General features: G+C 59.9%; 2 protein-coding genes across 3 annotated transcripts in view; both read right to left on the bottom strand.

The window, feature by feature from the left end:
• Positions 1–3,121: 3,121 nt before the first annotated feature.
• Positions 3,122–9,290, bottom strand: LOC128830974 (uncharacterized). The gene is made up of 3 exons (XM_054016968.1): positions 8,869–9,290; positions 7,005–7,178; positions 3,122–4,001 (listed from the first exon to the last, which is right to left on the bottom strand). The coding sequence occupies exons 1-3, from the start codon at positions 9,019–9,021 to the stop codon at positions 3,666–3,668; spliced, it is 663 nt and encodes a 220-aa protein (XP_053872943.1). The 5' UTR covers positions 9,022–9,290; the 3' UTR covers positions 3,122–3,665.
• An 898-nt stretch (positions 9,291–10,188) lies between these two features.
• LOC128830959 (uncharacterized) overlaps positions 10,189–14,240 on the bottom strand; it is a 28,606-nt gene continuing 24,554 nt past the window's right edge. For both annotated transcript variants that reach the window (XM_054016946.1, XM_054016945.1), the window contains 3 exons: positions 12,530–12,637; positions 11,659–11,739; positions 10,189–10,882 (listed from right to left, as the gene is read on the bottom strand). In XM_054016946.1, the coding sequence (XP_053872921.1) occupies positions 10,688–10,882; positions 11,659–11,739; positions 12,530–12,637 (384 nt within the window). In that variant the 3' untranslated portion in view covers positions 10,189–10,687. The remainder of the gene's footprint in view (positions 10,883–11,658; positions 11,740–12,529; positions 12,638–14,240) is intronic.

Raw genomic sequence — 14,240 nt, forward strand, 5'->3', positions numbered from 1 at the left:
AGTAACAACAATCGGTGCTCACCCAGGGCTGGGGAGCTGGGCACTAGTCTGAAGAGAACAAATTTAAATGTCCCAGGACAGCAGCACGACAGACCCTGCTGCACAGTTTGACTCACCTGGATCTCGCAGCAGACAATCCAAGGAAAGACTTAAGGACCCAGAAACACTAAGGGGAAATCAGAGGTTTGCAGAGCGCCCTGGGAGTTACCAAGTTGGAACAGGAATCTGGAAAGAAAAAGGCTCTGGTAAGACAAATACTTCATCTGACCTTCCTGCCCCTTCACACCATAGCCCAAACCCCGGGAGGGACTGCAGGCTCAGAGGGGAGCCTTCCTGCTCACAAGGTGTGGAAAGCTGCTGCATTTGGGGGAGAAGATCTCCTGCCATTCCATGGAGGGCTGGAGAGATGAACAGAGTGGGGAGCTAAGCAGGTAACTTACCCATAATTTCACCAGTATGATGAAGCTTCAGAATTCAGCCCAAGAAAAGAGACTGACTTAGCCAGACTAGGGAAAGCCCGTGTCTTGGGATTTGGGACCAACCACCAATCAGAACCGGTCAGGGCCAAGCCAAGAGCAAGGAGGGGAGAAGAGAAATCACAGCCCAAGCTCCCATAATGGAGGAGCTGAGAAAGTCTGTGTATCCGGCATATCCAAATGACAGCACAGACCCCCAGAATACACTGGCAATGGGCCAGTCAAAGGCACCTGAGTAGGTATAGGACTCATCAGAGAACACATTTAGAGCAGAGAGGGGCGCATCTGTGAGCTCAGTTAATGACAGGACATCCCCGAGTAACAGGAAATTGCTGGTGAATTGGGAGGGCCCAGCATGGTAGGAAAGATTAGCGACTGACAGGAAGACAGGAAAGTACAAGGCTCCCTGAAGGTGCCCAGCAGAGGCTGTGATGTTATCAATGTAATATCCAGATGTACAGGACCTTCCCTCTTAACTTGTGTATATTTAATTTTAAACATTAACTTTAATAAAATATGTAAATCTGTTCTTATCAGTTTAATATCTCATTGAAAGGTGACAGGGCCAGAAAGAGTTAATTAACTCACAGACTGACGTGACCCATGGCCGAACTTTAGAGACTGGTTAGGAAGATACGTAAATGAATAGAGCTTTGAAATGCAAGTCTGCATTGTTAGAGGTAGAAGGGGAGATGTTTGCTCAGGGCTAGTGATGTAAGCAAACAAGTCTTGTCCATTGCTATAGCTTTGATTCAAAGATCAAAAAAGGAATATTAACATTTATGAAGACACTTGAGGGAAATAGTATTATTGTCTCTATGTCTCTTTGAAGGTTGTGGTAACCTGGATCTGAACTGTTTAATGGATAAATTACCCTGTTGTAATTGCCAGGATGTTTAGAAGAAGGAGAGTTAGGCCTATTGTTTTCTCAGGGCAAAAGGCTGCTGGAAATGTATAAGAACCCTGGGACACGATCCTGCTTCATCTCAGATCTGCTTTGGGTTTCAAGAGGGGGAAACCTTAAGCCACAAGGATTGAGATCCCCAGTCACTGACTGGAGTCACCCTGAATATGGACATTGGACTCTAACCTCTGGACTATTTCTAAAAGGACTTTTGGCAACTACAAGCTCACCTCTGCTATGTATGTGAACCTCAAGAATTGAATTCAAGTCTGTCTGTACATTGATCTTTTAAGCAGATTTTTGACAACTTTTCCCTGGCAGTTAAACTTTTCCCTGGCAGTCACAGGCGTGGATCTGGGGGTGCTGGAGGTTCTGCCGCACCCCCTGGCTGGAAGTGGTTTCCAGCATAGTCCGGGTTTACAGTTTGGTTCTATGGCTCTCAGCCCCCCCACTATATACATTGTTCCAGCCCCTGCCCGCAGTGCCAAACCGCCTCCCGCTCCTTGTGGGATGCCAAAAGTTTCTGCTGGCCTGACAGCTGCCAAAACCTCCTACTGCCTCCCCCCAAATGCTACTGCGCTGCTCTGCGCTGCATGGGCGAAACTGGCCGGGGGAGCATAACACAACTGGGATTCGCTCTCCTGGGACGTCCCCGGGGGCGGCTGCATCGACTGCACGAGCCACGGCCAGATTTCATCCCACAGAAACTCTCGGGGGGTCGTTTCCCTAAAGCTGCTGAGTTGCTTCCAGCCCAGACTCCGGGCCTGGGCAGCAGAAGTGACCCAGAGCGAACGGGCCCTGTCTGCAGTGGTTTAAACAGGCCAGGCCATTCGGCAGTTGCTTAAATCAGCAGGTCAGTGAACTGAAAACTTTCAAACCATCCCTAGAGAACTCCCGTAAAGCAGTGCTTTCAAACTTTTTTTCTGGTGACCCAGTTGAAGAAAATTGTTGATGCCCGAGACGCAATGGAGCTGGGGATGAGGGGTTTGGGAGTAGCTCAGGGCTGGGGCAGAGGGTTGGGGTGCGGGGCTATGGCGTGCGGGGCTGAGGGCTGCGGGTTGGGGCCGGGAATGAGGGGTTCAGGGTGTGGTAGGGGGCTCTGGGCTGGGGCAGGGGGTTGAGGTGCAGGAGGGGTCAGGGCTCTGTGCTGGGGGTACAGGCTCTGAGGTGGGGCTGGAGATGAGGGGTTTGGGATGCAGGAGGGGCTCGGGGTTTGGGGGGGCCCATGGCCAAGGCAGGGTCTTGGGATGTGGGAGGGGGTCAGGGCTCTGGGGTGGGGGTGCAGGCTCTGGGGTAGGGCTGGGTATGAGGGGTTTGGGGTGCAGGAAGGGGCTCTGGTTTTGGGTTGGAGTGCAGGGCTGAGGGCTGTGGGGATGCGGGCTGCGGGGTGGGGCTGGGAATGAGGGGTTCAGGGTGTGGTAGGGGGCTCTGGGCTGGGACAGGGGGCTGGGGTGCAGGAGAGGGTCAGGGCTCTGTGTTGGGGGTTCAAGTTCTGGGGTGGGGCTGGGGATGAGGGGTTTGGGGTGCAGGAGGGGCTCTGGGTTTGGGGGGGTTCAGGGCTGGGGCAGGGGGTTGGGGTGCGGGAAGGGGTCAGGACTCTGGGGTGGGGGTGCAGGCTCTGGGGTGGGGCTGGGGATGAGGGGTTTGGGGTGCAGGAGGGGCTCTGGGTTTGGGGGGGTTAAGGGCTTGGGCAGGGGGTTGGGGTGCGGGAGGGGGTCAGGACTCTGGGGTGGGGGTGCAGGCTCTGGGGTGGGGCTGGGGATGAGGGGTTTGGGGTGCAGGAGGGGCTCTGGGTTTGGGGGGGCTCAGGCTGAGGCAGTGGATTGGGGCGCAGGGTTCGGGTGCAGTCTTACCTCGGGCGGCTCCCGGTCAGTGACGCACCGGGGATGTTAAGGCAGGCTTCCTGCCTGTCCCGGCACCGCAGACCGCGCTGCGCCCCGGCTCCTAGGCGGACTTTTAACAGCCCGGTCGGCAGTGCTGACCAGAGCCGCCGCGACCCAGTGCCTTCCATTCCGCGACCCAGAACTGGGTCCCGACCTGCAGTTTGAAAACCACCTCCTTAAAGTGACTCAGAGCGGCCTGATTTCCACTGGCTGCTGCTGGGCCCTGAGGTCTCCGTCCCGTTGGCCTCCAGCTGGGCAGAAGAGGGTGAATCCTCACTCAGGCGCCAACTCCACTAGCCGAACTGCTGCATCCCCGACCCAGTGACACAGGGCAGGGGTGGGAATCAGAGCCACTATTCACCCCAGTCCGTGCCGGCCGGGCCACATAGGGTTTAATGCACATCAGGGCTCCAGGGTCTGGGACAATGACTGTTCTGGCCTTGTAATCCCCTCCCCACTGGAGCACGCAATAGCCCCTGTCCTGGCTGAAGATGCAGCCCCAGTGAGCCCTGACAGCCCCCACCCTGCCCGAAGAGACTGGCCTGGCCAGGGCGGTTTCCAGGTGCCCCTCAGGAAATCCCCGTTTCCGCTGATCTGTGACCCGAATGAATACGCCCGCGATGGAGCACAGACAGGGACCCGAACTCGGGGCCGAGCGCAGCCCGTGCTCGCTGTCCTGCTGGAAAAGCGGAAGGCCGCTCCTGGGACGCACCCAGCCCAGCAGCTCGGAGCGGGCAGCTGCAGCAAGAGAGTAGAAATCTCCCTCAAAATTCCTGCTCCCGCACCTCGGCCCCACGGCGGCCATTTCACAGCAGCCTCCGCCGGGCCTGGGAAGATGGCGGCTGTCTGCTAATCTAGGGTTACCTTACGTCCGGATTTTCCCGGACATGTCCGGCTTTTGGGGGCTCAAATCCCCGTCCGGGGGGAAATCCCCAAAAGCCGGGCATGTCCGGGAAAATCGGGAGGCTCGGCCGGGGCCTCTTTGTGCGGGGCCGGGGGCATGGTGCCGGGCCGGGCCGGGAGCCGGGCCCGCGGGTCGGGGAGCCGGGCCGGGGTCGGGGAGCCGGGCCCGCGGGTCGGGGAGCCGGGCCAGGCCTGCGGGTCGGGGAGCCGGGCCGGGCCCGCGGGTTGGGGAGCCGGGCCGGGGTCGGTGGGCTGGGGGCCGGGCCGGGGTCGGGGGGCCGGGCCCGTGGGGCTGGGAGCCGGGCCGGGCCCGCGGGTCGGGGAGCCGGGATCGGGGGGCCGGGCCCGCGGGTCGGGGAGCCGGGGGGCCGGGCCCGCAGGTCGGGGAGCCGGGCCGGGATCGGGGGGCCGGGCCCGCGGGGCGGGGAGCCGGGCCGGGATCAGGGGGCCGGGCCCGCGGGGCGGGGAGCCGGGGGGCCGGGCCCGCGGGTCGGGGAGCCGGGCCGGGATCGGGGGGCCGGACCCGCGGGTCGGGGAGTCGGGCCGGGCCCGTGGGGCTGGGAGCCGGGGGGCCGGGCCCGTGGGGCTGGGAGCCGGGGGGCCGGGCCCGCGGGGCGGGGAGCTGGGCCCGCGGGGCGGGGAGCCGGCCCGGGGTCGGGGAGCCGGGCCGGCGGGTCGGGGAGCCGGGCCGGGATCGGGGGGCTGGGGGCCGGGGGGCCGGGCCCGTGGGGCTGGGAGCCGGGCCGGGCCCGCGGGTCGGGGGGCTGGGCCCGCGGGTCGGGGAGTCGGGCCGGGATCGGGGAGCTGGGCTGGGGTCGGGGGGCCGGGCCCGCGGGGCTGGGAGCCGGGCCGGGATCGGGGAGCCGGGGGCCGGGCCCGCGGGGCTGGGAGCCGGGGGGTGCGCCGGGCCGCCGGGGGTGGTCGGCCGGGGTCGGCACCCCAGGGCCCGAGCCGACCCAGGCTGGAGCCGCCGGGGGAGCCAGCCTGGGCTGAGCTGGGCTGGGCCGGGCCGCGCCTCCTCCCACCCCCCCTTACCTGCTTCAGGCTTCCCGCGAATTAAATGTTCGCGGGAAGCAGGGGAGGGGGCGGAGACTTTGGGAGGGGGCGGAGTTGGGGCGGGGGCGTGGGCGGGGCCCCCGGGAGTGTCCTCCATTAGGAGGGACAAAATATGGTAACCCTAGCTAATCTCTGCAGGCTGCCCTCCCTGACGACGGCCACCACCAGCCAGGGGGCAGGGAAGGGGCACGGTGAGTGCAGGCAAATCTGGGGAGGACACAACAGCAGCCTGGTGAATATGGGGTGGGGCAGGGATGGTCGCTGCAAACATCTGCATATGTATTCAACCAGGTTTACACACTCACACTGCCCAGCACACATGGGACCGGCCTTACACACACACATCTCTGTACACATGGGACCGGCCTTACACACTCACACTGCCCAGCACACGTGGGATCAGCCTTACACACTCACGCTGCCCAGCACACGTGAGATCAGCCTTACACACTCACACTGCCCAGCACACGTGGGATCAGCCTTACACACTCACACTGCCCAGCACACATGGGACCGGCCTTACACACTCACACTGCCCAGCACACATGGGATCAGCCTTACACACTCACACATCTCTGTGCACGTGGGACCAGCCTTACACACTCACACATATCTTTACATGTGGGACCAGCCTTACACACTCACACTGCCCAGCACACGTGGGATCAGCCTTACACACTCACACATATCTTTACATGTGGGACCAGCCTTACACACTCACACTGCCCAGCACACGTGGGATCAGCCTTACACACTCACACTGCCCAGCACACATGGGACCAGCCTTACACACTCACACTGCCCAGCACACGTGGGACCGGCCTTACACACTCACACTGCCCAGCACACATGAGATCAGCCTTACACACTCACACTGCCCAGCACACGTGGGGTCAGCCTTACACACTCACACTGCCCAGCACACATGAGATCAGCCTTACACACTCACACTGCCCAGCACACGTGGGATCAGCCTTACACACTCACGCTGCCCAGCACACATGGGACCAGCCTTACACACTCACACTGCCCAGCACACGTGGGACCGGCCTTACACACTCACACTGCCCAGCACACATGAGATCAGCCTTACACACTCACACTGCCCAGCACACGTGGGATCAGCCTTACACACTCACACTGCCCAGCACACGTGGGACCGGCCTTACACACTCACACTGCCCAGCACACATGAGATCAACCTTACACACTCACGCTGCCCAGCACACCTGAGATCAGCCTTACACACTCACACTGCCCAGCACACGTGGGATCAGCCTTACACACTCACATTGCCCAGCACACGTGAGATCAGCCTTACACACTCACACTGCCCAGCACACGTGGGATCAGCCTTACACACTCACACATCTCTGTACACATGGGACCAGCCTTACACACTCACACGGCCCTGCACACACAGGATCAGCATTACACACACAGAGCCCTGCACACGTGGGATCAGCCTTACACACTCACACATATCTTTACACGTGGGACCAGCCTTACACACTCACACATCTCTGTACACATGGGACCAGCCTTACACACTCACATGGCCAAGTACACGTGAGATCAGCCTTACACACTCACACATCTCTGTACACATGGGACCAGCCTTACACACTCACACTGCCCAGCACACGTGAGATCAGCCTTACACACTCACACATCTCTGTACACATGGGACCAGCCTTACACACTCACACGGCCCTGCACACACAGGATCAGCATTACACACACACAGGCCCGCTGAGCCCTTCACCCCACAGCCCCACTCACTCGCTGATGGAGCCACGCCAGGGCTGATCCCACAGGCAGCGGCTGCAGGCCCAGGCGGTGCCCCTCTCTCTGCCCCTCAGAGCCGGGCGGTGGGAGGGGACGGCGCGGCAGAGCCAGCAGCTGCGTGCAGGCCGGGGGCCCCGACTGCCAGCCCTGGGCCCTGAGCACTGACCCCTAATGGAGACAGGAAAGCGCAGGGCCAGCATGGACGCTCTGGGGCTGAGCTGCCAAACTGCTGCCGCCACCCCCAGGCCCACGGGCGCGTCGCCCCACTTCCCTCTGCCCCTATTCACGACACCCACTTCTGCCAGCTGCTCTTCCAGGAGGGGGCACGCGCCTCGGGCAGGAACGGGCGTGTCCGCCCTGTTATTACGCCAGCCCTGCTCCTGCACCAGGCCTCTGCATGCTGCTGCGGGGTCAGTAACGAAGGGGCCAGTGCCTGGCAGGGGGCAAGGGGGATCCCGCTGCAGGGCGAAGGCAGCCTGCGCAGAGCAGGTCTCGTCGGGAAAAGCCCCTATTTCTATGCCGTCACACAATGGCCCATGCTAGAGAGGGGAAAGGCCCAGGGAACATCCTGGGGGGTGCGTGGCAGACCCCCAAGCCTCCCCCGTGATGTGACTGTAGGGTTACCATATTTCAGCAAGCAAAAAAGAGGACGGGAGGAGCCCTGCCCCAGTCCTGCCCTAGCCCCGCCCCAGTCCTGCCCTAGCCCCACCCCTGCCCCTTCCACTCCCTCCCACTTCCCGCCCCCCTCAGGACCCCCAACCCTCCCCCTGCTCCTTGTCCCCTTACTGCCCCCCCTGGGACCTCTGCCCCTAACTGCCCCCCAGGACTCCACCCCCTACCTAAGCCTCCCTGCTCCTTGTTCCCTGACTGCCCCCTCCTGAGACCCTCCCCCCATCCTAACTGGCCCCCTAGGACCCTACCCCCTACCTGCCCTCTGACTGCCGCAACCCTTATCTACACCCTCACCCCCACCCCCACCCCCACCCCCACCCCCACCCCCACCCCCAGACAGACCCCCGGGACTCCCACGCCCCATCCAACCACTCCCCACCCCCTGACAGCCCCCCCCCCAGAACTCCTGACCCATCTAAACCCCTCTGCTCCCTGTCCCCTGACTGCTCCGATCCCTCTCCCCACCCCTGCCCCCTGACAGCCCCCCCACTCCTTGTCCCCTGACTACCCCTCCTGGGACCCCTGCTCCTAACTGCCCTCCAGAACCCCCACCCCCTACCTAAGCCTCCCTGTTCCTTGTCCCCTAACTGCCCCCTCCTGAGACCACCCCACCCTAACTGCCCCCCGCAGGATCCTACCCCCTACCTGTACCCTGACTGCCCAAAACCTTATCCACCCCCCCACCCCCAAAAAGCCCCCCCCCCTGTCTCTTGACTGCTCCCTCCAGAACCTCCCTCCCCCTTCTCCGACCCCCTGGCCCCCTTACTGTGCCGCTCAGACCGGCGTGCGGGGAAGGAGGAGCAGGGGGAGGCGCTCCAGACTGACGGTGCGAACAGCCGGCTGGTGATCTGCGACTGCAGGGAGGGAGGGAGTGCTCTCAGCTGCAGGGGAGAGGAGGGGGAAGCGGAGGAGGGGTCTCTCTGGCTGTCGGAGCCCCATGCAAGTGGCACCATCCATCCGGCTGCCCTGTTAGCAGCGCGTGCTCTGCGGGGGGGGGGGAGGGAGTCCGGACATTTACAAATTCCCCCCGGATGCTATTTTTAACTCTAAAAGCCGGACATGTCCGGGGGAATCCGGACGAATGGTAACCCTAACCAGGAGGCTACAGGGCCTTTAACAGAGTCCTCAGCGCCACACAGGCCCTGCCAGCAGAAGATAAGAGCCTCTTTCTGAAACCAAGACCCACCACATCTACTGCTTCTCCACAGCCGCTGGCCAGTAACACTGTCACAGAAGGAAATGCGGCTGGTCTGGTATGATTTGTTCTTGACAAATCCATGCTGGCTATTCCGTGGAACCCTGTTATCCTCCAGGTGCTCAAAGCTGATTGGTTAATCATTTGTTCCAGGATCTTTCCAGATATCGAAGTTAGGCTGCCTGGTCTATAATCCCCCGGGGCCTCTTGGTTCCCCCTTTTAACGAGAGATACTACGTTTGCCCTTCTCCAGTTCTCTGGGATCTCACCCGTCCTCCACGAGTTGTCAGAGATAATCGCTGATGGTTCCAAGACGGCTTCAGCTAGTTCCTGAAATACCCTGGAGTGAATTTCATCAGGCCCTGCTGACTTGAATACATCTAATTGATCTAAACAGTCTTTCACCTGTTCTTTCCCTGGGTTTGGTTTTCATTCCTTCCCCCTGGTGGTTAATATTCATTGTGTTAAGGATCTGGCTACAATTTACCTTTTTAGTGACGACTGAAACAAAATAGGCATTAAACACCTCAGCCTTCTTGGTGTCGTCCATTACTAGCTCTCCCTCCCCACTAAGTACTGGGTCTAAACTTTCCTTCATCGTTCTCTTGCTGCGAATGTACTTACAGAATCCCTTCGATTTCCTTCCATCTCCCCTGCTAGTGTAACTCGTTTTGTGCCTTTGCTTTTCTGATTTTGGCCCTATCTGCTTGCACTGTTCTTTTGCACTCCTCCTTCGAGATTTGTCAGTTTCCACTTTTTGCAGGAGGCCTTTTTGATTTTCAGCTCATTAAAGAACTAATTAAATTCCTCTCTTTGGGCACAGAATAGGTGCTGCAGAGGCAGCGACATTGCAAATCACCCCCCTCCGCACCAGATGACAGCATGCCTCAGTCCTGACGACAGAGCCACCGTCAGAGCAGAGGGTCCCCATGGCACAGCCAGTCCTAGGGCCAGCTGTCATGGGGGCTCTGTGATACGGCACCAGGAGCTGAGACCAAATCTCCTACCATGTATGGCGCTGTGGGGCCACCAGAATGGTGGTGCTGAGTGCAAGGGTGCTCAGCTAGGCCATGCAGCTCAAGGAGGAGCATTGCATGCTGGGAGCTGTGGTCTCCACAGCATGTACCTGTAAATGAAAGCTGCCATGTATCCCCCCATTGGCTCATGCACCACGGGGCTCTCTGGCCCCCTCTCCTCAGCACACGACACCAGGAGTAAATGAGCTAGAGAAAAGGAGCCGGCGAAGCCTGGGCGGAGTCGTGCGGCCCTGGCTCGAGGCCCAGCCCCGCCAACAGGAACTGGTCACGCAGAGCGAGTGTATTTGTGTTTATTTGCACTCTTAGCTCACAGTCCCTGCAGGTATAGACGGGCGCAGTTCCACTCAGCGCAGCAGAGCTGGACCCACATACACCCCAGTGAGTTCAGCCCTTTATACGGAGCTTTAATTTCATTTCTATCTATCTGCCTCTGCACAGCACCCGGGAGGCCGGAGGGCACCACGGGACAGGCCGTTCTGGTCCCCGGGCGGCCGCGCTCCCCTTGTCTGTGCTGTTACTGGGAATGAGGCAGGGGATTGTGGGTTTGTAGGACTCAGAGAAAGGGGCCTTAGTTCCATCCCAGCCCTACAGCAGGAGAAGCAGGGGGCGTTTGTGCCAGCTGGAGGGGGAAGGGGGTTGGGATCCAGATTCCGTGTAACTGATCTCAGGGGCATGGAGGGGAGGGGGACATACCAGACTCCAGCCTGGGCTGCTGTCTAGCTACACAAGGGAAGTGTGGCCTGGAAGGACTCCACCTCAGATGGGTGCAGTAGCTAATCTCCGCTTGATCCTCCGTCCGCCGCCTCTCTCAAGGGAGCCGTCTGGTCCCGCAGTGTGAGGCTGGAATAGCAGCCAGCACAGTAGAGCCAGTCTTTCGCTCTCTGCTTGGCTTTGCGCTTCGCCGCCGTGGGCCTTTCGTCTTCTCTCCTGGTCCTGCGGCTCAGGATCCCCTCAGCAGAGCGCCCGTCCTGCACGAGACAGAGAGGGGTCACCTACAGTGTCCTCTCCGCCCGCTGCTCCTTGCCGCCGTAGGTCAGGGTGGCGAGGGATCCCAGACGAGCTAGCCAGGGCCTGGCACACACGATCACCACCCTGCAGGCAGAGGACCAGAGTGGGGGGCAGGGTGCTCTGACAATCAGCCGATGGCCGAGGAACCAGACACTCCTGACTTCTAATCTTGGTTCCATCATGGACTCACCACATGCCCGTTAACCGATCCGTGCCTCAGTTTCCCCATCTGTCTAATGGCGATAATACTGACCCACCTGCTGCAGGGGGCTGGGAGGATTCAGTCATTACTGCACATAGTGTGCTCTGAGCCCAGACAGCGCTAGCGAAGGAGCAGTACAGCCCCAGCAGCTCTTCCCTTCAGCCCTGACTGAGCCGGGCAGGACTGAGCCAAGCCCTCCTTGCCAGCCGGGCACTCGGTCGCTGTCTCTCAGCAGCAGGCGGTTCGGTGATAGGTGGCCAGGGAGAGCAGCGCGTTTCGCCAGAGCCCTCCCTGCGAGTCCCGGCTGGAGGTGGGGGCTGTGACAGGACTTTCAGAGCCTCTGTGGACAGTGGAATTAGCAGGTACCGTGCCCACCTCCCCCTGCTGTCCTGCATTCCCTGACCCCACTGCAGCAGGTTAGTTGTGTTTGACAGGAAGAGGAACAGAGCGGGAAGGTGTCCCCGGCTCGGAGTCCTGCCCTCCCTGTGGCCCCTGGGTTGCCTCGTGCTGTTCCCCCATGAGGCGACCTCTCACCTGGCCGGTGGCGACAGATCCCTGGCAGCTGGGACAGTGGAGCACGGGGGTGGGGAGCGTGATGAATTTCTCAATGCGGATCTGCAGGAGGAGAGGAGAGGGTTAGGGGGAGTCACTGGGAAGCCGGGGCTTGCAGGGCAGCACGGGGCGAGGCCGGGGGGATGCGTGCAAGCGGTTAGCGCCCTGCTGCCGCTGCAGCAATGGTGAGCCATCGTCCTGGGCTGCACTGGTCCGGCACGCGAGGGCCTGGGCGGATTCGCTGGGGATCCAAGGCTCTATCCAGGCTGCAGCTGGGGAGACAGACTCACACTAGCTCCGCTCAGGCAAGTGCGCTACAAATAGCCGCGTGGCCATGGCAGCTCAGGCCCGGGGGGTGGGCGGGCTTGGACGCGGGGGGCTAGCCCGAGCCGCCACCCACACCGCACCGTCCACACTGCTATTCTTAGCATGTTACCTGGAGCAGAGCCAGCGTGAGTCTGCCTGCCCGGGCTGGGGGCCACGTTCCCAGCTCCAGTGTAGACAGACCCCTCGAGGGAGGCTGCTCCCCCTGCTGTCACAGCCGTGCGGGGGTCTCAGCACCGTCCTCACCTCCCCACCGGCTCGTACAGCTTCCCTTCCTCCAGGAAGGATCAGGAGGGGGCTGTGGACATGGAGCTCTCCCCCGTCCCGTTCTTTCTGGGCCAGCATTTCCCCTCATTCACTCCCCTCCCCTCTCCTGGAGCATGTGCTCTGGCTGCATCCGGGCAGGGTCTCCCAAGAGCAAGCAGAATGTTGAGCCCCCCTTGTGCCCCATCGATTACGGAACAGACTTTTGTTGCCTGTTAGTTAGTCCGGAGCTCATGGCTTCCACCCTCTTCCCCTCGTACTGTACCATGCCTAAGATGGACCCAGAGCCGGGATTCCAAGTGGGTTTCCTTGTGGGTCTGGCTCGCTGTGGTTTCTGGCCTTCCCTCTTCACTCTCTCTTGCTGATGGTTGTCCTGCAGGAGAGAGTAGCGCATCAGGGACATGCTGCAAGGCAGGAGTTGCGGGGGGACGGGGGGGGGGAAGAGGATGTCACCGTCTGCTGGCTGGGCACAGCCTACAGTGGGGATAAAGCTCCGAGAATTTTTTCACTTCAAGGTCCCAGAAACAAAGACAAGGTTTTCATCTCGAGGCCAAAAGACCAAAAACATCAAGACACTTGATCACGGCCTTGGATAGACCAAGAGACTACCTACACTTGACCAGAGCTCACTGGAGATCTCCTTTAGCGCAAGTGGGAGAGGCTTCCCAGAGACGGGCATGGGGAGAGAAGCTAATAGGGGAGGGGGGAGAGAGGAGTGAAGAAACAGCAGCTGGTGAGAGAGAGGAAAAATAAAAAATCGGACAGGCTCACACTGCCCCTCCCCCCTCAGCAGCACTTTGAGGGCTTCCAGGGTGTCCAATCCCACGAGTGGCACTTCAGGAACTGGGCCCCAGGCTAGTTTTTATACGAGAGTGAATTGAACTGTCAGGTCACAGCCTGCCACCAACAGAGCCGGCGGAGGGACGGGGGGTGCAGGAGAAGGGACTGTGAATTTTGAGCAGATTCTGGAAGAGGAAAAGTTAGGAATAAAAATCTGTTCCAAACAGAAAAGTGTTTGCAAGCTTTCCCCTACGACCTGTGCACGCAGGGTCTGAATGAGCCCGTGAGGAGCTGGGGGGAAAGACTCTGGGAGCAGCCTTCATTTGCATAGACACGCCCACTCTGCCTAGGTGCACAGCATGACGGGAACTGCTTCCCCAAAGCGATCCCTCTGGGCTGGTGCTGGGTTACAAAGCCCTTTGATGAGTGATGTGCCTGAATATTTGGATGCTAATATCTAAAGTGTATCACTAAATGTATTACCCTACATTGGGGATATTGCAGATTATGTATATCAGCAATGACTTTTAACCCAGACGTTGTATTTCTGTATAATTGAAGCATTGTACCCAGGTGTATAGACACCCTTTCCCTAGCCCTGGGTACTAGATCATTCTCACATTAGCCCGAATGCAGGGCTAATGAAATGTGGTTATCCTTATTGTACGAGTCACGGGCAGCCGAACCGTACTTAGCCTGCCTGATTGAGGGGTTCCCTTAAACTGAACCTCATTTGCTAAGCAGAGGGTAGAGATGCCAAATCCCACCTATTATCTGACCGTCTCCGCTCTTGTGTTTGAAGACAGAGCTGTTAGACTCCATTGAGAGGCCTTGTTTTGTCCAATGACGGCTCGAGCTAAAACCACCGATAACCAGGTGCTGAGCCTTAGAGCTGGTGGGTGACAGGGTTGTCCTGAAAGACACTGCCCAGCCTGCACTAGTGGAGAAGTTTCCTGCCACCCACTGAGGGCTGGGTTAAGTGGTGGGGCCTCAGAGCATGACACTGCAGCAGAGAGACAGTGGTAGGGTTACCATAGTCAAACATTTAAAAAAGAGGACCCTCCACGGGGCCCCGGTCCCACCCCCGGCCCTGCCCCAACTCCACCCCTTCCCCGCCCCCGGCCCCAGATTAATGCCGGGTTCCTTTTCCCCTTTTATTACAAGTTTTCTTTGCTATCCACAGACTCAGTGCTTGC

Source organism: Malaclemys terrapin, chromosome 2 (genome assembly GCF_027887155.1).
Source record: "Malaclemys terrapin pileata isolate rMalTer1 chromosome 2, rMalTer1.hap1, whole genome shotgun sequence".
NCBI lineage: Eukaryota > Metazoa > Chordata > Testudines > Emydidae > Malaclemys > Malaclemys terrapin.